General features: G+C 39.5%; 1 protein-coding gene across 3 annotated transcripts in view; it reads left to right on the plus strand.

Annotated features, from left to right (window-relative positions):
* The window catches only part of cusr (Copper-only SOD repeat protein), an 86,708-nt gene that overhangs the window by 53,705 nt on the left and 11,203 nt on the right, over nucleotides 1-21,800 (plus strand). For all 3 annotated transcript variants that reach the window (XM_069900091.1, XM_069900092.1, XM_069900090.1), the window contains exons 6-8: nucleotides 630-771; nucleotides 3,185-3,311; nucleotides 12,663-12,787. In XM_069900091.1, coding sequence (XP_069756192.1) covers nucleotides 630-771; nucleotides 3,185-3,311; nucleotides 12,663-12,787 — 394 coding nt within the window. The remainder of the gene's footprint in view (nucleotides 1-629; nucleotides 772-3,184; nucleotides 3,312-12,662; nucleotides 12,788-21,800) is intronic.

A 21,800-nucleotide genomic window follows, 5' to 3' on the forward strand; every position in this document is an offset into this window, starting at 1 on the left:
ACATCCATAACCTTCCTGCAATGAGGTGACCAGAACTTAACCCAATATTTCAATGTATCTGAATTTTAGGTTGATATGTAGTGTCCCAGGTAATGTTTCTTGTATATGGTAGGTGAAATATTTTTATTAGTGCTTCATAATAAAATGTAATTGCATAGTCTCTAAACACAAGCGGAAGATGTTTATCTTTAGTTTATTCATTTGTGGAATATCCACAATACTGGTTAGATCAGTATTTATTTCTCATTCCAAATTGTCTCCGGAATTGAGTAATTTTCTCGGCCATTTCAGTTAAAAGTCAACCATATTTGGTCACATAGGTCACATCTCGTGGGGAAAGTCTAAATTGGATTTTACTAGGAGATTTTTTTATATCTGTTGGACATTACTAATGCCATCTGAGGTTATGTGCCGTAATGCCGTATTTTTAATCCAATTTTATTTATTTTGCAGTTTAAATTTACTATCCAGCTATAGTGGGATTCATACTCCTGTCCCTAGAACAGCCCAGGCTTCTGGATATGAATCCAGCAACTTTGCCACTTTTCTATCATAACCACTTGTCATCAATAAGTCTTGTTTAATGCACGTCATGGGAACCTAAATCATTGTTTTGCTTACATTTGCAGGACAATTATCAATACAGCTGCTCATTAGCCTATCCTTTGCACTGTGAGGTGGGAGATTTAAAATCCAAACAAGGTCTCATAAGTCTTGGAAAAAGATATTTGAAAACTGATGTCAACGTACCACTAACTGGAGATTTTACTGGTGAGTTTATGTGGGTCTATGTTTACCAGACCATCTGATTTTTGACATGTGAAATGCATATATTTTGAATGTTTCTTTTAAACACACAAATAGTATTTTATTGTGGTGTGCGCTTTTTGCAAGGTACAGTAAAACCTCTGGTATCTGGAGTTCAAGCACTGCAGCCTCAAGCAACCAGCAACAAATCAATGAAAATAATTTAAAAAATAAAATATATAAGAATAAGGTTAAAAATATGTAAGTTGACAATTGTAAAAGTAACACATAAACCTTTAGTGATGGGGGCAAATATTCAGCCAGCAGAGAGCCTTGGTTGTGCTTTGCTCGTGGTAGCTGTTTGAATAAAGTTGTGTGAAACAGCAATGGTGACGCCCTGGATGAAGAGCTGGTTGATGCTGCTTGCTGTTGGAGTGATTCCATTAAAGTGTCTCCTTATCCCTGCTTAGTAAGAATCACCCTGGTTAGAGGGATTAACTGTAAACTTGGAGTGGAGTGGGGGTAGTTAATTATTTACAGGTAGTCCTCAACTTTCAACCTACACGAGTTACATCCACCCACATATATGACCAAAATTTTCAAAAAATCTTTATTAAAACTAAGGTACAAGTACATATTTTGTATTAAAAGTACTGTATACAGTGGCTCCCGCTTCCCGTTCCCCGCGGCAGACCGAGGTCCCCATTAAAAGTTCATTTGTTGAATGTTGCATGACCTCAGGCATGCGTGGTGAAGCAAATTTGACTTATGACCAATCCAAGTTGCAACCAATCCTTCAGTCCCCATTATGGCCATGTATAATGTTATTGTTTGTCTTTCAGGTGACTCTGTGGAGAGGGAGGAACCTGCAGATGCAGTGATGGTTAAATGTTTTCAAAAAATGTGACAGAATATAGTAAAATGCTTTAAGGTTTATATATTCATGCAAGTGAAGTCTGTTCTGTGTAAATGCAGTATAGTTTTTACACACACACACACACACACACACACACACACACACACACACACACACACACACACACACACACACACACACACACACACACACACACACACACACACACACACACACACACACACACACACACACACACACACACACACACACACTACCTGCATTGTGTGTTGGAAATACACAGCAGATCAGGCAGCATCCATTGAGAAGAGTTAATTTGACTTTAATAACTGTATGGCACGTGGAATGACAAAGTACTTTTGAATGGTTGTAAATGAAGACATTTGGAGAAGTACAGATTTGAGCAGAGACTAAAAGACTGTGAATATATAGAAGGTAATTAGTAGTCTTTTAAAATTTTTTGAGTTTAACAAAATCCATTTACACAAGGTACACTAATAGCATAAATTGAATCATATTACATTCATATCACATATCATATGTAAATTAGAAGCATAGCTGTAATTATTACATAATTTATTTCATTCAGGATTAGTAGTCTAACTGGAATAATAAAGATGGAATCAGTTTGCTCTCTTGTCTGCACAAGTTTAGTCCATGGATGCACATTGTTCTTTCTTTCCCTGGAGATCTGAATCTTTTGTCTTTCAGGAATTCATGCAAATCTGATTTGCTGCTGTCAAATCTATATTTATACCCTTATCAAACCACGTATTCCAAATTATTATCACTCACATACTTAACAGAAAATTTCTCCTCCTGCCTTTTCAGTTTTTTTTTGCTTATTGTCAAAGATCCTTTCCTGTGGATATAGTTTCCAATGGTTGAAAGATCACTTTCTTGTTACCCACTGTTGCCTCCAGCAATTTGCATAGAAACACAAGGAGATCACTGGAACCAATACAAATGGCACTATACAGCTTGCTTGCTTCTCCTTATTCCTTCTGCTAAAATGTATAATCTTACTCATTGCAGTGAATTTAATCTGGCATGAGCCTGCCAGTACCATCACTTCATCTAACTCTGTTTGCTTCCTTTTAAATTTAAACTATTCAAGGTTTGTAATGGTGCCCTTTAAGTAAAGACCATCATAGAACAGCCCTGGGAAACACCATTGTTAACCTTCCTCCTTTCTAAAAAAAACATTTAAAATGCCACAAATTTTTTGATTTCTTTATTATTTATTATTAAAAAATTTTCAACTTTTAAAGATTTTTGTTTCATTTTCAGACATGTATTACATATTTACAAGTGAGATTATTATTAATCTAGCTATAAAGAAAGTGGAAGGACCTAAATTCCATTTGAAAATTCCTAAGCCATCTTAAGCATTGGTGCAAATGCAAACATAAAAAATGAAAAATCCTTCATCAGTATCTGTAAAACAGTACAATTCTGAGTTGCCTGAACTGTTCAGTATTTCAGAATTTATTTTCATTTTGCATTTATGGTTGAACCTTGTACCCTGTGATAATCTTCCAATTTTTTTTAAATTTCCAGTTGTGGGTAGATCGGTGGTGATACACAATAACGATCATAAAAAAAGTATAAAGGACTGCGCTGATATTGCTGTTGATGGGTATCCCATCAAATCACTTATTTTTCCAAATGTGACTCCATTCAACAGGTAAGAACTGAATTGGATGAAGGTTGGAATGTCGGATGACATGAGATGCTCGAAAATCTTTCAGGGTGGTGGCAAGCTGGTACTTGGTGTCGCACAGAATGATAATTTGCTGCTCCATTTGTGGATGCTACTGAATGCCAGGATCACTCTGTTTCAACCTTGTTTGGGGATCCAACTTTGCCTCTTTTTCTGATCCACTGATAACAATATTGGCGCTGCTTAAACTGCTTTTGCATGGTCCATCTGCATCCATTGTGATCATACTGAACAGAAGAAAATAGGAGCAGGAGTTCACATTTGGCCTTTCTCAAGCCTGCCCTGCCATTCAATCCAATCAAGACAAATCAATGTTGGCCTGATCTCCTCTTCCATGCTAATTCCCTATAAATCTCAATTTCCTGATCTTTCAAATATTTATCTATCTCCATCTTAAATATATCAAATGATCTGGTCTCTACTGCTCTGAGAAACGAAGATTTCCAGAGATTCAAAGTTGTTTGAGTGAAGAAGTTTCTTCGCACCCCAGTTTTAAATGATCGGCTCTTTATTTTATTGTCATGTCCCCTTGATCTTGACCTTTCCACTCCTTAAGCAATAAACTTTATTTCCCTGACTTTCCTATCTCTTTCACAGGCTAGGCAGGCATAGTCACCATAAGCTCAGGTTTTCCAATGATTGCCTTCATTGTATTTCCTCTCTCCTACCTGGATTTCTGCAAGGGGCCCATTATATTCTGGTTTTTCATTCTCATGATGGTGCCACCTTGTACCTCACTGCTTCTGATGTATCTTTCCTTTCCATTGTAATTGACAAGACCTACAATTGCATTCATTACATTTGTAGCACTTCAACCTGCTGCTCATTCCATAAGAGACGACCCCTTGAACTCACTTTTCATCCCACCACCCTTTAGATTCCAAGCATTCTCCTTCATGTTCTCATTTTCCCTGGGTCTCGTCACTGTGATAATCTTTTTGGACCTCTTTCTAAAAAAAAATGCTCCTTGTTCCTTTCAAAATGTCCCATCCCACAATTATTTACCAATTGTGTGTCCATTCCGAGAATCGGTTAATGCTGTAATTTTTGATGTAATCCTTCCTTTGTGGACCTATTCCTTTTCACGTCAATTGATCATCATCTACAAATTTTCAAACAATCCTCTTGATTGCCTGAGCATAAATCAGTTCTGATAATGGTGACAAAGTTGTGCTGAATACCACTGATGTCACTCCTCTTTTTCTTGTTTGCTGGTTTATTTGAGCTGTAAGTTAAGGAATATGGAAATTGTTGGAAGGACAGAGGCATCTGTGAAAAGAGAAAAACAGAGCCAAAGTGGCAGGTCAATAAACTTTCATTGAGAGTCTTCTGCAGAGTACCTCAACAAAGACCTTTAGAGAAACTACACTGTATAATGTGTGTGACCTCACCTTTATCTATATATTTTTTCCTGGTTCTGTAGAACGTTTCCTTTTCATATTGTTGTTGGCCATCATATTTTCAGCGGGCGGGTCTCTTTTCCTGTTGTCTTGCCACAAGGAATCCATTATTCTTTTGCTGATTTTCAGCTAATTGATCTGTGGTTCACTGGATTTGTTTTCATGAAAATAAAAGGAATTCTGAGGATAAATCCATAAACCTTTCAGCACTTTTCCCAGTTTAATTCGTGTTTATGTGATTGCCACAAGCATTTTAAAAAGATATTGAGTATTCATTAGACAAGAGACAGTTGTTTATTTCCCTCTTAAATGTGTTTATCTTTTTTTGGGATCACTGTTAATTAGTAGTTAGCGCCATGCTATTGCCTTGCCAGCGACCCGGGTTGAAATCCACTGCTGTCTGTATGGAGTTTGTATGTTCTCTCTGGGACCGCATGGGTTTACTCAAGGTGCCCCGGTTTCCTCCCATGTTCCAAAGTCAAATGGGTTAGCAGGTTAATGAGGTGTAATTGGGCACCACTAGCTGTGGGCTTGAAGGGACTGTTACCATTGTTGTTATCTCTAAATTAAAAAAATAAATATCAAATTTATTATTAAGTATTCATGGTCTATTTTAAATTGAAGAAAGAATATATTTTTAGATAATGATAATAAGAGAGAAAAACACAAAGATTATAGTTCACTTGCTGTGGAGAGAGCACCTGGAAACATCTAATTGAGTTACTGGAGCCTTGCACCACATACTTTCTCTTCTGTTTATGGAGGTGAACCACTTTCAGTGCCTAAAATACAACTCGCTGTCTTTAGTGATATGGTGGCCTCTTATTGTGCACCAAAATGTCCCTTTGCACAGGCTCGGTGTCATGGGGGGGGGGGGCAGCGGGATTTGTGGGCTATGTGCCCCTTAAAGTGAGTTAATGTGCCCCCCCACCGCAGCACTAGCGTCACATGGGTTCATCTCCATGCGCTATAAGCACACCTGTTACGTCGGAGGGAGGGGGAAGTGTGTCAGTGGTTGACGGAGGTTCATGGGAGGTATGGCACTCACTTCCCCCCTCCACCCCGGTGAGTGAGTGTTCGAACGTCAGTTTGTGCCCCCCAACGCGGTTACCCTTTGTGATAGTACAGATCTATCACCAATGTACATAGAGTATATAGTTACTGTATCTAGACTGTGCTTACAGCGATTGGCTGAGAGCTAAGCCACGCCTATTGTCTGGGCCTTAAAGGTTTGTGCCCTAGCCAGGTCGGATCATTCCGGACTGGTCGGCCACCTGTAAAGAGCTCCTGTCTTTTGCTAATAAAAGCCTTGGTTTGGATCAACAAGTCTTTGGTTCTTTCGACGAGCTCTACACCCTTATGCCTCCCCCTCCCCGATTAGACCTGCTCTGACACCAACTCTGCCTTTACATGAAGATAAAATACTCAGTAGACCAGTCAGCAACTGCAGGGAGAGAAAAGTGCAGTTAATATTTCCAAGTGTAAGTACTTAATCAGGATAATACAAATTAAAGTGATAGAAACACTAGTTGTTAAAGTTTATTTAGACATACAGCATGGTAACAGGCTATTTCATCCCACGAGTCCATGCTGCCCAATTACACCTAATTTACCTACCACCTCAGTATGTTATGAAGGGTGGGAGGAAACTGGAGCCCCCGGAAAAACCTATACACACATGATGAGAATGTACAAATTCCACTACGCTGTTCATCATTGTTTAATTATTTCACACAGATGATTCCTTTTCCTAAATAACTGTGCAGGTAAAGGATTTTTAAAAATATTCTCAAGGGTCTATTTGATAGTTAAGTGTCATGGAATCCAAAATTGAAATAACCTGGAATGAATTGAGTTGGTGATCATTTCGAAATTGTGTCAATTGTGATATTGGATTGGGGACATTCAAGGAGAATCCACACTAATGTGCCAGTTTTGTTCCCGCTCCCTGTAAATCCATGTTTGTGGACCTCCTGACATAATTGAAGTCTCTTAAGCCCAGCAGATGACCATCTGATAGTCACATGAAATCAAGGAGCACCGGCCTCATATATTCCTCAAACAATCTCAGTGTTGGGAGAGACTAGGACAAGAGGGCATAGTTTAAGAATATAGGGAAGGCCCTTTAGAACAGAGATGAGGAGACATTTTTTTTACTCAGAAGTGTGGATCTGTGGAATGCTTTGCTGCAGAGGGTGGTGGGGGGCAGATTCGCTGCATATGTTCAAAAGGGAGTGAATGAGAACGGTTATTTAGAAATGAGGAACCAGCTGTTAATTTGAAAATCTCTGGAACTGCTTTGATTCCGTTATTCTAACTATTTTGATGGTACTTCTGTTTTCTACACATACAACATGATCTTAAAATATCACATTCCATGCTCAAAATTTCTGTTCCTGTTTCATAAAAAATAAAAATGATATTAAAAATGAGGTAATGCCACTTAACTGAGCTGTGAGTGTGGCCTGATTCCTAGAATCAATTGCAATTTACATCAGGAAATGGGATGATTAATTTTGAGGTCATTGCTTTCGCCACTGTTCCCATTTGTTTGCTTCATTTTGCTTTTAATGAAACGGTTACATCAACACAATTAAATATGGTATTCCTTCACCAGTTCTGAAAGTATCAGCGTGCATTCACAGAGCATCTTCTCCTTGGAGAAGCATCTCTTGTGTTTGGCAGAGTTGGAATTAGTTAAGAAACAGAGAATGAATTAATGTAAAGCGTGACCAAAAACTTAGTCAAATAAAAGGCAATAGGCTCTTAAGGGAGGGAAAGGAGTTGGAATCGTTTTGAGAAAGGAATTACAATAAATAACTGATAATTGAATCACACCTGCTAATCCTGAAGAGATAGGAATAACCAAGAGGCCCTGTAGTTAGAGGAACTTATAATGTCGCCTATAGGGCTGAAACAGGTTATGGAGATGGGTGGGGGGGGGGGGGGGTGGGTGATACGATTATGACAAAAATCGAACACAAGGATCGGAATTTTCAGTTGAAAATGATGAGGGGAAGGAGCAGTAGGACAGAGGTCAGAGGTAATGGAAGAGTGAGGCATGTGGAAGACCTGGATGTAGGCAATGGTTGAAAATAGAATTTGGAGCTTGGAGAATCTGGCCAAAATATAAGGTGGATATTTAGAAACCTACCAGGTTCTCAAGTTGGATTTTATATTGAGTTCAAACTGCATCAACTATATTAAGAAAGCTTCCCATAAGCTCGGCCAGTTAAAATCACCCTAACAATTAGTCTGTTATCTTTTGAGTTTATCTGGAGCTAATACGAAAAGTCTGGGCCCTAACAGACAATAGACAGTAGGTGCTGGAGTAGGCCAATTGGCCCGTCGAGCCAGCACTGCCATTCTTCAGATGATGGCTGATCATTCTCGTTCATTATCCATTCCCTGCCTTATCCCCATAACCCTTAACTACCCTGCCCACAAGAGCCTTATCTAACTCCCTTTTGAACATATGCAACGAATCTGCCCCCCACCACCCTCTTCAGCAAAGCATTCCACAAATCCACACTTCTCTGGGTAAAAAAAAATTCTCCTCATCTCTGTTCTAAAGGGCCTTCCCCATATTCTTAAACTATGCCCTCTAGTCCTAGTCTCTCCCAACATTGGGAACATGTAATCCGAATTTATCCTGTCTAACCCCTTAATAATCTTATATACCTCAATCATGTCTCCCCCTCATCATACCTTTTCCACCCAGGTTTATTATTGATTCAGGGTCTCGTTCAGTTCCAACAACTGGAATGGCACAGTTATGTCTGTGAATGTTGAATTAGCAATTTTCCCAACTTCAGGCACACCATTGTAGATCAACTCCATTTTGATGAAACCCACTTGCAGGATGAAAATAATCTACTGGGAATAATTTTATCACAATTGATGACTTCCTTTGTAAATAATATTAAGATGCCTGTTATTTTAATTACAGAGTGAACTCGGTACAACTTAATTCTATGAACATTTTCTATTCATTCAGAAGGCACCACACTCAATATCTGATATTGTCAAGGAAACAGACATATTATGTGAAACCTGCACATTGCACATACTGATAAGATATTCAAAAATTCAAAAATGTTTCTGAAAAGGGCATTGTACACAAGATACCAGTACAGTTTCCTGACATTGGCTCAAGCTGCTGAGGGACTGCTGCAAATAAAACTGTTGGCCAAATATATTCTTCATTTCAACAGGAAATACCAAGAGATTGATATTGCAAAACAGATTGCCGTTTCCCTCCTAATTTGTCTCCATCCCCCATGACAGCCGTCCTGTGACTGTACAGTGGCTGTCGTAGTGAGGGTGCTTTAAGGATTTATCCCATTTCCTCTCAGCCAATGTGGGAATGCAACAACAACTCCACAGATGGTTTCCATCTGAAATCGTACAGGTTGTGCTTTAATGCAGCGCAGGGAAAAAATGCCTTAACGATACATTCAAAAATAAATAACTCCAAGTTCACATATTTTTTTTGGCAAACTTGACTATACTTTAGAGCAGCGGAGCCCAAATCGTGGCTTGCAAGCCGCATACATTTCTTTGACGTATAATGAGTAGTTCATGTAAATATGTTGGTTGAGACAGAAATCGTATGAGCCGGTGCTCACAATGGTCATTTTAGTGGGCGTGGCTTGCAATTGAAAATATTTGGTATGTATACCGCATACCCATCCAAGCTCCCGACACTCTGACTGACACATATACTTACTGCGGTCAAACGTAGTCTGTATGTAATAGTCAACCCCCTAAATTTTACTTAAAAATTTGACTATTACACAAGTGTATGTGGTATGTGTAATTTTTGATTATGAAATTATTACAAATTAGCAGTTTAAAAACTATATGCATGAATAAATATTATTATGTTCATGCATTTATTAATATTTATATAAAACTTTTGTCACAAAATGTGCATGTAAGAGTAATAACATGTATGTAATATTTTTTCTTGTCTTGGGGCTCTCAAAGGGGTCATAGTTAGCATAGCGGTTAGCACTTCGCTCTTACAACGCCAGCACTTGGGAAGTGGGGTTCAAATCCCGCACTGTCTGAAAGGAGTTTATACATTCTCCCCATGTGTGCGTGTGTTTTCCCCGGGGGCTTTGATTTCCTCCCATTCAAAAAAATGTACCAGGAGTTATAGGTTAATTGGGTGTAATTGGGTGGCACGAGCTCGTGGGCCAAAAGGGCCTGTTACTGTGCTGTATGTCAAAATAAATAAATAAACATCTGAAGTTCATTGTATGTGGCTCTTACGTTAAGCAAGTTTGGCAAGTTAAGCAAGATGAATGTATCACTGGTTTAACACAAGTATTGACAGTATGTCAACTGTTCCCTGATAAATGTTTTGTGGGACATTGGACCCATTCTGTTTCAATCATTCTTTTCCAACTCTGTTTTTCTAACCTTACTGAGAACCATAAAATCATAGAACAATACAGCACAGAGACAGACTCTTCTGGTTTGTGCCAAACTATTTTTCTGCCTTGTCCCATTGACCTGGACCTGATCTATAGCCCATGTACCTGTCCAAATTTTTCTTAAATGTCAAAATTGAACCTACATTCACTTCAGCTGGCAGCTCGTTCCACATTCCCCCTAATATTCCCTTTAAACTTTTCCCCTTTCACCCTTACCCATGTCCTCTACTTTTTTTTAATCTTACCTCAATAGAAAAAATCATTGTCTTCCTTACTTCCTTTCTTGTTACATATTTGAAATTTTTATGCCATTTTTATTTTCTCTACATTTTCCTCACTGCTCTACAGCATGCTTGGTTCATTTTTTTGTTTAGATTTTATGGCCTAGCAGAAACATGGTCTGCCCCAACTTCACAAGTGGTGTTGCCCAAGGCAGATGAAGAAACAAATGTTAACTGCTTGTGATTATAAATATCAGCTTCCTTGCCCATGCGCCAGAGCCTTCAATTCTTCATATATATATTAATTAATTCCTTTAACAGGCTATAAATAAAAATCATGGCCTGATATGGCTCGCAATTTTTGTTTTTGTATGAGTGCCGCTTTATCGCTAGAAGTGTGGGCAACGATTCATTCACACAGCGAGTTAAGCCTGCTTTCCTCATGTCTTCTAGTGGACTTCTCTGAGTAGGTACCAGGCTAGTACTGGGATGGACCTACTCACAGAAGTCCACTCAAAAGTTGTATTGTTTTATTGTGATGTTTTTATATTTTATTGTTTGATGTATTTGTTCACTGTCAGCATGTGCGCTCAATTTTGTTGTACTTATGCAATGACAATAAAGGTTACCTAATTATCTCCTGAAATTATTTATTTAACTTCATTTATCTTTTTAAGCATCCCATCCTGCCCCCAATGGTTTTGCATGCTGACTTCCACCTATCTCCCAAAAAACGTGGAACACTCTCTCATGACTCCTCCCTACCAGTCAACCAATAACCCTCTATCCTTGCCTCTGTTATTATTGATTCTCAGTAGCTGAGAACCATGCAGCAAAGAGACTGGTCCTTTATTTCATGATGTTTGTACCTCAATGCGAAGATATCAGCGACAAGTCGCTTTATCACTGCAACAACTCCAGACCTCACTTGCCACGGACCTCTCCTAGACTCCTGTAAATTGAAAGAGCAACACCTAATTTTCTCTCTTGGGTGCTCTCCAGCCGATGGCATTAATATTGACTTCTCTGGTTTCTGCTAGCCTATTCCCCATTCTCCCTCTCTTCCCCAGTTCTCCACCCCATTCCCTCTCCATTCAGAGAGCCGTCCCCCCTTCCCTCATTTGCTGGTGTGCCCTCCCTCCCTTATCCACCCATTACGTTTTGAAGATGGGACTGTACTCCTTCTCCTTGCCCCGCTCCCCCCACCATTCCGTTCAGCATTTTGCTCATACCTCGATGAAGGGCACATTGTTTATGTATTTTTTACCTTTGCTATATAAAGTATACTGTTGAACCTGCTGAGTTTCTCCAGTATTGTGTTTTTACTCCAGCCATTTTACCTTTCTTCCTTCATCCCATTTATCTCCATTAGGTCTGTTGCCTTCTAGTCCTACCTATAATCTGCTCCACTCCTCCATCTGATCTATAAATTCTCTTCCCACCTTCAGTTCTTTCTCCCTTGCAAGGTTCTTGGCTTGGTCAGGGACCAACATTTACTGATTTTTTTAAATTGCATTCTATGCACTCGCGAGACAATTTCCTTGCTCTTGAGGACACTGGATCTGACATTTTCTCCATTTGTTTTGAAGAAATGAATTTTAAACTTCCTATTAATTAGATAATCTATAGTCCGAATCTTTTCTCCAAGGAGAAAAAAAAGTCACATATTAGAGGATGACCATTTAAAGTGAAGCGGTTAAAGTTTAAAGGAGATCAGTGGAACAATTATTTTTTACACAGGAGTGGGCTGCCAGGAGTAGTGATGGAAACAGATATGACAATAATGTTTGAGGCTTCTCGGTAGACACATGAATATGTAGAGATTAGAGGGGTACCTATCATGTGCAAGCAGCAGATTTTAGTTTAATTTGGGCATCATGTTCGGCACACACTTTGTGGAAAAAGAGGACTATCTCTGTGCTGTGCTCTTCAATGTTTAATATTAATTATTTTTGTAATTGTCTTAATGTGCCTTAAAAAATATCCAATGCAATCTACCACTGTTTATCTTTGGGGTCCTACTTTACTACCTTGGCCAAACCCAAATTTGGATGCAGTTTAAATGTGGACAGACTTGATGAATGCCACCTTTCTGGTCGGTAGTAATGTTTCGGGACAATCTCACCTCAGTCCCTCGAAGCTGTAAGCCCACCGCTTAAAGTTCCTAATGATTTGGCATTTAATTATCAAGATTTACCAATGCCACAAATCAGAGTTTGAACAGATTAAGTTGAAATGCTTTTCTCTTTCCAGATATGAATTCCGCAGCACCGTTGCCGATGTTCTTGGCATTGCAGTGTGGAGAGTAACCATTTTACCAGGGGGACCGTCAGCAGCAATTGCAAAAGGATGCCAGCAAATCACTTTCTACGTTGCGGGTAAGGTTTTAAAGACATTTTGTTTTGCAGTTGTGATGAATGGACACAGAAAGATATGTTTATACTTGTAATATATCTTTCCAGTTCAAAATGGTATTCAAAATTATTTCTGTCCTATCACTGAAGTTTTCTTGAATATTTTACTAAATTAAAAGAATGTTTTAAAGAGTTATTTTGGTTATTTTACCAACACAATAATTTATTATTTGTAATTATCCAGCTAAAATATTCATTCCATTCAGAGTACATTTATATGATTGGGCACAGCAAGGAAAATTAAAGTGTTTATTGTCTCTCAGTTATTGTATTCTTAATCAACAAATACGAAGCATTCAGAAGTCAGCTTTGGGACTTTTGTTTGTTACTATATATGCTGAGTATACTGAACACGCTGTGGGAGGGTTGGGGGCATGTGGGTAGAGGGGTGGGTAGTTGGAATTTATACCTTTAATGGCTGGCTAAGGTATCTGCTGCCTTAATTTAGTTTCCCCTTTGGAAGGTGTTAGGTCCAGGTAAAACAGGCAGAAGATCTGTTTTGTTCCAGCAGTGAAAATGAAAGACCACCTCACCGCTTTCCTACCAATGGGTGAGGTGACCATCTCTTGTTCTGCCTGCATGGAACATTTCAATTTTCTCACTTGAGGAAACTTTTCCCTCTCATTCTTCTGATCCACATCCTGGCCTTCTATTTTTATTTGCATTTGCCTCCCCTTCTTCCCCCTCACTTTCTCCACTTTCCCCCCCTCCCCTTCACCCCTTAACCCCCTCCTCCCCTCCCTTTCTCCCCCTTCCCCCCTCCCCTCCCCTTCTCCCAGTAACCCCCTCCTGCCCTTCCTTTCTCCCCTTCTCTCATTAACCTGCCCTCCTCCCCTTCCCTTTCTCCCCTTCCCCTCCCCTTCTTCCCCAACCCTCTCCCCTTCTCCCCAACCCCTCCCCTTCTCTCCCCCACTGTAGTCCACCCTCTCCCCTTCCCCCTCACCCTCTCCCCTCCACCTCTCCCTCCTCTCCCCTCCCCCCTATTTTCTTTGCCTATTTCCATTTATCCCCTCCTGCCTTTATCTCTCAATTCCACCGTCCTCTACCCTTTTCCCCTTTCTGGCTGCATCTGACTAACATCACCCGTCCTTGAGTCACCAATCACCCACTGGAGTAAAACACGAAAGAGTGCATACACTGTGGTTGAAGTAAAAACACCATGCTGGAGAAACTCAGAAAGTCGAATAGTTTATATAACAAAGAAAAAGACTCATAACCAACGTTTCGGGCTTGAGCCCTTCATTAAGGTAGGCATATATAATCACCTACTGGACCCTGTCTCATGCATCCCTGTCTCTTCTTTATACTGACTGGCTTTTCACCCCACTCAGCCCTGATGCAGGGTTTCAATGCGTAAGGTTAACATTCCCTCCCCCTCTTATGCTACTTGAGCTCCTCCAGCAGTTTGTCTTTTTCCACATTATTTTCATATACTGCTTATTACATTGTCGTCTCTTTGAGATAAAGTCTTTGCAATCAATGTTGATCCGAAATGTATAAAATAAGTTTTTTGAGATTTCTCTTTCTACATAGTTTTATATGCTCATTGGTTGACCATGCGTATAGGGAAACATAAAACAAAACAGCCGCTTTGAACAGAAACCGAACAAGCAATTATATCTTTTTATTTTTAAAAAATGGCAGCGATTAATGACAGCAGGCATTAAACTGTTTCTTATGAATCAGCCAAAATCGCCCCCAAGGAATTTTAAAATGGTTTGGCGAAGGTTCTAAATGATGAATTGATGACGGTCAAGCATTTGTCTCATTAATTGAAGAAGATGTCGACGCTGAGAATCAAGGTTGCTGAGTTCCAAACTCACGAAGCTCTTGGTAAAGCTGTAATTTACTGAGGGAAGTTGGCACAAATAGAATCGAAGCATATTGCAGAGAGTTAGCTCATCAGTGGCACCTGCATATTAAGGAATAATGATTGGTGGAAGCACACTCAGTTTGTTCTTTCAAACAGAAATCTGGACCATTAGATGATATGAACTGAACGAGCATAGCTAGACTTATTTCTTTTGTTTAGAAAATGCCGGAACATTTTAAGTTTATTTTCCAAAGGGCAGAAATGGCAGCAGATGTTCTGGTGAGCAAAGAGATTGGCTTAGACCAGTGGAAATCACATACGAATGGCTGAAAAGAGCAAAGGGTTACAAGAGGTTATACTGAACTGAGTCCAGGGCCTGTGTGACCAGGGTGTAATCATTAGCTGATGTAAAATAACCTTTCAGAAACTGTCGTGAGGAAAATTAATTGTTGAAAGAACTATAGGAAGGAAGTATATGCTCAGATTTCTGAGGAATCCTATCCAGTAAAACATGAATGATTGCTCCAAAAATGAGTACTATTTTATGAGGGCCTTCGATTTGGCATAAAACTCCTTGCCCTCCTTTAAGCTTCTGAGACCTGGTCTTCCTACCTCAAGCATTTTAAGGCACTTGAAGTATACAACCAACATGTTCTCTGCAAACTTTCCCTATTCACGGGAAGGTCAAGCAACCCAGCAACAATATCGTCACCCAAACCAATGCCCTCATTGCATTTATACAACTACACTGAGCATGTCCGATATCAGACTCCCAAAACACACCTATTCTGTGCTCTGTCAAAGGAAGAGATCGTTGGGCAAATAGATGAAAATATTTAAGGATGCTATTGAAATCCCTTTTAAATAAATACAATATTCCTTTTAACTGTTGGGAATTTCTGGTCACCCAAGGTGGAAAAAGAGATCTCAGGTGATATTGAGAAAGCCGGTTGTGCATTGGGAAATGCAGAAGTTCCGAATAATCAGTGGAGGGAGTGCTCACTTCTCAAACTAGCCACCCCCTCAGGAACTTCCTGGCCTTTCTGTGGAAAAGTCCACAGATAACACAGTGGCTCCACTAGCCACCTTGTTCCACAAAGAAAAAAAAGCATGGGGGAGCGTCTAAGAAGTTTGCTATAGAAAGGCATTCATTCAGCGGAATACTTGGAGGGAACTTGTATTATCACAGGACCTGTATGACCAGACAACACTCAAGGTCCTGATTGAACCTGGATCCCTGGCACTTTGAGACAGCAGCTCCAGCTGCTGAGCTACTCTGTCACCCATTCGAAACAAGAAAGTGTTAAAGTCCTTTAGTGATGTAGAACATAAAAATAAATTTTTTTATGTAGAACATAAAAATAACTAGAAATTTGTTGTTGATACAAATCTTAAATATCAAGCTTTTTAGGATTAATAGCTTTTCAGATAGTTATCTCTATGGCATTTTTTAATCTGCTCAAAAATTGTCAGGTTGCCTTTTGAATGGAAGAGCTGCCTAATACTTGAGCACCTATGGGGAGGCAATACTATGCTACAAAGTGATCAGACATGTTGGCTTTTTCCATGCTGAATCTTACCCAACCCTGTTCATTAGAGACCGACTCCATAGCATCATATTAATTGAAATCTGGGAATAATTGACTGATTTACCTCTCAGCAGGAAAATTTTGTGTGAGGGGGTTGAGGAATTGGGGTAGGAGGAGGGGGAAGAAATGGAATTAATCTATTAAATGGGAATTATGACAAACCTTTTGACATGTGCTCTCAATCCATTTTAAAATGATCAAAAATGCTACAAAGTAATATAATATTTTTCCCCTGGTTGCTTCATGTCATCGGCATTGTACTGTATATGATAATGAGAAGATTTATTACAGATTCTCTCTGATGATACTGTAAATGTATTCCTTGTGGATGGTTCTTGCAATTTTCCAAAACAATGAACATGAGAACTTCCCCTAATGCATGTTCCTAATGAGAAAAATAACTTCCAGAGGAAATCCTGTCCCAAAACCCTTATTGTAAACATCTTTCCATAAAACATTAATATTCCTTGATCCAAATGCTGGGGCCCATTGAAAGATCCACCTGTACCTTGAGAGAGGTGAAACAGTAAAACCATGAAAGGGTAATTTGTTAACTTTATCTCTTTTAAAATAAAACCTATTTTATTCACTGGAAATGGATCATATTTTAGCTGCAGGTATAAATTAGCAGGAAAATGAAGTTACTAGGTTACTGATAGAATTGGTTAGGAACTTACCTGTATGGCATCCAGTGGCATGGCTGCCAGTGCGAAAGGATGAGTGGGTGGATAAGGCAGACAAACTATTCAATGGTCAATACTCATTGTGTGTTTATTGTCATATATACAAGTACAATACCCCAAAATTCTTACTTGCTGTAGCCACATAGGTACATAAGAATCACCAACTACAATAGTAAACCTTTAAGTTATCACAAATTCAAAACAGGAAATAGTTGATAAATATCAAAGGAGAAACAAATAAATATTTTTTTGCAGAAAAAAACTGATGATGTCAGTGCTGGAAGAGCATTCTGGGTGTCCATTTAAAAACAAAGTATAAAGTCATCGTCAGAATAGACTTGGATTTGATGTTCAAATTTTAATAAAACCCCACCATGTTTGGAAGCTTGTATTTTCTTTCCCATGTGGGTAGATGGACTCGCAATGGTTTCAGGAAAGGTCTGTGGCCATGGTGAAAGTAAATACTAACTTGATCCTTGAGGTTAAACTTGTGTGAAAGTAACTGACTCCCTTTTGCATGCATCAGATGTTACTAATAAGGGAAAATAATCCTCAGATCAAACCTTTTGGCAGAGAAAATCCTGTGCTCAGTGAAAGATCCAAATGAAACTGTTGTAAAACCATAATGGTAAAGTCGGTGAAATGATTATTTGTGACCCATTCTCTTTGTTTGATTATTTAATGTATGCTGGAAATGATGAGATTTCAACAATTTACACTCTTGCAGATGAGCAAAGCTGTAAATTGGTCATTATAGGTTCAAGCTCTGGGTAACAGCTGCTGGTACAGGGTGTTTTCTGTGTTTCAGACTCCTGTGTGAGGATGGGAGTCTGATGCAGTGTAGAGTACAGGAGAGCCCTGATTTATGCACGTCCCATAGGAGAAGACATGCTTCCTTTGGCTCTGTCACAAAAGTAAACAAAAAACATGAAACCTCAGCATTGGTCCTCCTTCGACTCAGCTTCCCTGTTTGTTCACCCTGGCAAAAACAAAAGTCTGCTCAGAGTAGCTCACAAAAATTGCCGTCAATTAGATGAGGAAATGATGTATATTGGTAAAGAGCAAATGTTGGTGTCTTCACTGCCAGTGGACAGCACATGCCAGTGACTGTTGAGCAGGCATAAGTTGTCATTATTCACTTATATAGTTGGTGGGGATTAAAATCAGCTCTGACTTAGTTTTGTGAGTTGGTATGTCCATTCTCTACTGTTGTGTTCTTTTTGATTATGTATAGCCCATTGGCAGGTTCCAGATCAAAAGTGGTGAAAGTTGCATGGGTTCTTCAGAATCCACCAGTTCTTTCCTCAGTGGTGAATTTGAAAATTATATTTCATTTTGTCAAGTTAATATTAAATGAATTTACTTATAGATTAATAGTAATACAATGTAGAACAGTCCTTTTGGCCCGACTAATCCATGCTGACCAAGTAGGCATTCTGGGCTAGTTTTATTTGATGCAGATGGCCATGTGCTAAGTCCTTCCTATCCATAAATCTGTCCAAATGTCTTTCAAGCATCACTATTATACCTGCTCCTGCAGTTTCTTTTGGCGGCTGGTTCCGGATACAGAACACCTTCTGAGTGGAAAAAATTGTCTCTTATATGCCTCTAACATTTACCCTCTCACCTTAAATCTATTCCTTTTAGTTCTAGAATCACCTATCTAGGGGAAAGGATGGTGAGGATTCACTTTATCCATGCCTCTCATGAGTTTGTAAGTCTTTAAGATCACCTCTCAACCTCTGCTGAAGGAAATAAAGACCCAGCCTATCCAACCCTTCCCTTTCACTGAATCCCTCCAGTCCCTGAAACATCTTGGTGAATCTCCTCTGCACCCCTTTAACATTTTTTTTTGCTTAGATACAGCACAGTAAGAGGGACCTTCTGGCCCACAAGCCCCTACTGCCCGAATACACCCATGTGATCAATGAACCTACCAATCCTTGGACATTGGAAGTAAACTGGAGTACACAGGAGAACCCCAAGTGGTCACGGGGTGAACGTACAGACTTCTTACAGACAGCGCCGATTTGATCCTGGGTCATTGGTGCCGTAATAACATTTCACTAACCGCTACACTAAGTGTGACACCCCCTCTGCGCTAAATGTGCCATCCCTATTTATGTCCTGCCTGTAATTGGGTGACCAGAACTGCACAAGGAATTCAATGTGGTCTTACCGATGCCTTGTAAAGTGGTATCATAAGGTGCCAACATTTGTAATCTGTACCCCCCAATGATGGGCAGCACATCAAATGTCTTCTTCATAAATCTATACACCAGTAACCCTTATGTCTCTTTATACCATAAGAATCATGTTGAACACATTATCTGACCTGCTGTAACCACAGAATTATTTTTAAGCTGTCTCAGTCCATTGTTACACAGAAATATCTGCATTGGGTTGGATTGTGCTGGAGATGGCTCTGCTTTTCAGATGCCACCTCCCCTCCCCTGTCCCCCCCAGCACACCAGACTTATGGCTGCACTAACCCTTGGCACCCATGCAGATCCTGAGCTCCTGCATCAATGACTTGCTTGTTCTGTGAGGAGCTGCTGGCTGCAAGTCATGACTAAGTGGCAGAAAGAGTGGCTCCACCTATGACATGTAACACTTCATGCCATCAGAAGGTTTTTCCCTCTTTCCAAATATGTCTGATGATTAGAAACAGTTGAAAAATATAACTTTACAAAATATTCAATCATTATATCTTCACATAAAATCATTTAACAAAAATAATTAAATTAATGCCAATAAAGTTAAGACAACCAGTCGCTTAGCCACATTTACTTTCTTAATGAAAGTCAACAATTCCATTCAAATGAATGGAGCTGCCCTGGATCGGTCAGCTCTGGGTAAAACTGATAGGCTCGATACGAAATATACCCGGACATTCACCTCATTAATTATGAAAGGCCCATGGTTTGAGTTCCATGGGGAACAAGCTATTACTTCATCTTTGTAATCTACAGTTGGCACAGTGGTCAGCGCATTGCCTCGACAGCGCCAGTGATTGGGACTCGACCGGGGTTCGAAACCTGCTATGTCTGGAAGGAGTTAGTACGTTCTCCCCGTGTCTCCGTGGGTTTTCTCCAGGGACCTCCCACCCTTCCAAAACGTACTGAGGTGTAGGTTAATGGAGTGTAAATTGGGCTTGTGGGGCCAAACTGTTACTGTGCCATATGTCTAAATTTAAAATGAATACAAATTTTAATCAGTGAACTCTACAACTGTGACCAAATTAGAGAGCCAAGGATGATTCTTACCTTTCCTTTCAGGACTCCCTATTAGAAATTCACATTCAGTCTTTTAAACTGCTGCACTAATATGCTCTTATTCCTCTTCCTTTTATATTAAATCTATTTTTTTCTCTTCTCATGTGCCATCCTATGTTGTGTTTTATGTAGCTGGGAAGCTGCACCAAGTATGACTTGCAATGCATCTTTTTTTTATCATCCTTGTATGACAATAAACTATGAATTCATGTAGAAACGAGTGATTTTGTGTAATTCTTGGGAAGAGTGATTGTCCTGTCAGTTTGGGTTTGTATTCCTAAGAGTATGTTTCAGTAAAGTATGCAAGGAATTCCTTGTTCTAAAATGTAAGAATGAAATGAATCAATAAAGAATCTCAATAAGATTGAAACAGTGCAGAGTAATTACAAGGATGTTCCTGGGACTTGAGGAGCTGATTCACAGGGAAAAGTTAAACAGATTAGGACTTTATTCCCTGGAGCGTAGAAAAATGAGGGGAAATTTGATAAGAGGTATAAAAAATTATGATGGGTACAGATGGCGTAAATGCAAGTAGGCTTTTTCCACTGAGGTTAGGTGAAATACCAACCAGAGGACATGGGTTAAGGGTGAAGCAGAAGTTTAGGGGGAATGTTTGGCAGAATTTCTTTACACAGAGTGCAGTGGGAGTGTGGAACGAGCTGAATGTAGGTTCAATTTTAACATTGCAGAAAAATTTGGATAGGTGCATGGATTGAAGAGGTACGGAGGATTATGGAATGGGTACAGGTCATGGATTATGGAATGGGTACAGGTCATGGATTATGGAATGGGTACAGGTCATGGATTATGGAATGGGTACAGGTCATGGATTATGGAATGGGTACAGGTCATGGATTATGGAATGGGTACAGGTCATGGATTATGGAATGGGTACAGGTCATGGATTATGGAATGGGTACAGGTCATGGATTATGGAATGGGTACAGGTCATGGATTATGGAATGGGTACAGGTCATGGATTATGGAATGGGTACAGGTCATGGATTATGGAATGGGTACAGGTCAGTAAGGATGAAGCAGAATAATAGTTGGCACAGACTAGAAGGACTGAAGGGCCTGTTTTTTTTGTGCTGTAGTGCTCTATGGTTCTAAGGTGCTTGAGAGGGGTAAATGTTGAAATGTTTCCACTAGTGGGAAAGTAACAAACAAGGGGATATATAGTAGCTACAAAATAAAAGGCCAGTCATTTAATACTGAGGTACATAGAAACTTTCTCCCTGGTGGAAGTGGATCTCACGAATCTCTGGAATTCACCCCCACAGTTGATGGAAGAAGATCATTAAATATACCCAAAGCAAGTATTCGAAAGATTTGTATACTTGAAGGTCATGGAGAATTGACACAAACGAAGATAAGCCATGGTCATATTGAATGTTGGGGTTAGCTCAAGGGGTCTAATGTCTGGCTCCTGCTCTTATTTTCTTGTGATCTTCTGATGCATCCAGACGAGTTCTTTTTTTTGCCCATAACAGCTTTCATTTCATTTTAACTAGATCTTGGAGGAAATTCCTGTTTTAAAAAAACATGACGGAAGTCTTATTTATTTTTTTATTACCTGATCAGCCACACTGTAATTCAGATACTTGTTTTACTGCT

The sequence above is a fragment of the Narcine bancroftii genome, chromosome 10 (genome assembly GCF_036971445.1).
Source record: "Narcine bancroftii isolate sNarBan1 chromosome 10, sNarBan1.hap1, whole genome shotgun sequence".
NCBI classification, from domain to species: domain Eukaryota; kingdom Metazoa; phylum Chordata; class Chondrichthyes; order Torpediniformes; family Narcinidae; genus Narcine; species Narcine bancroftii.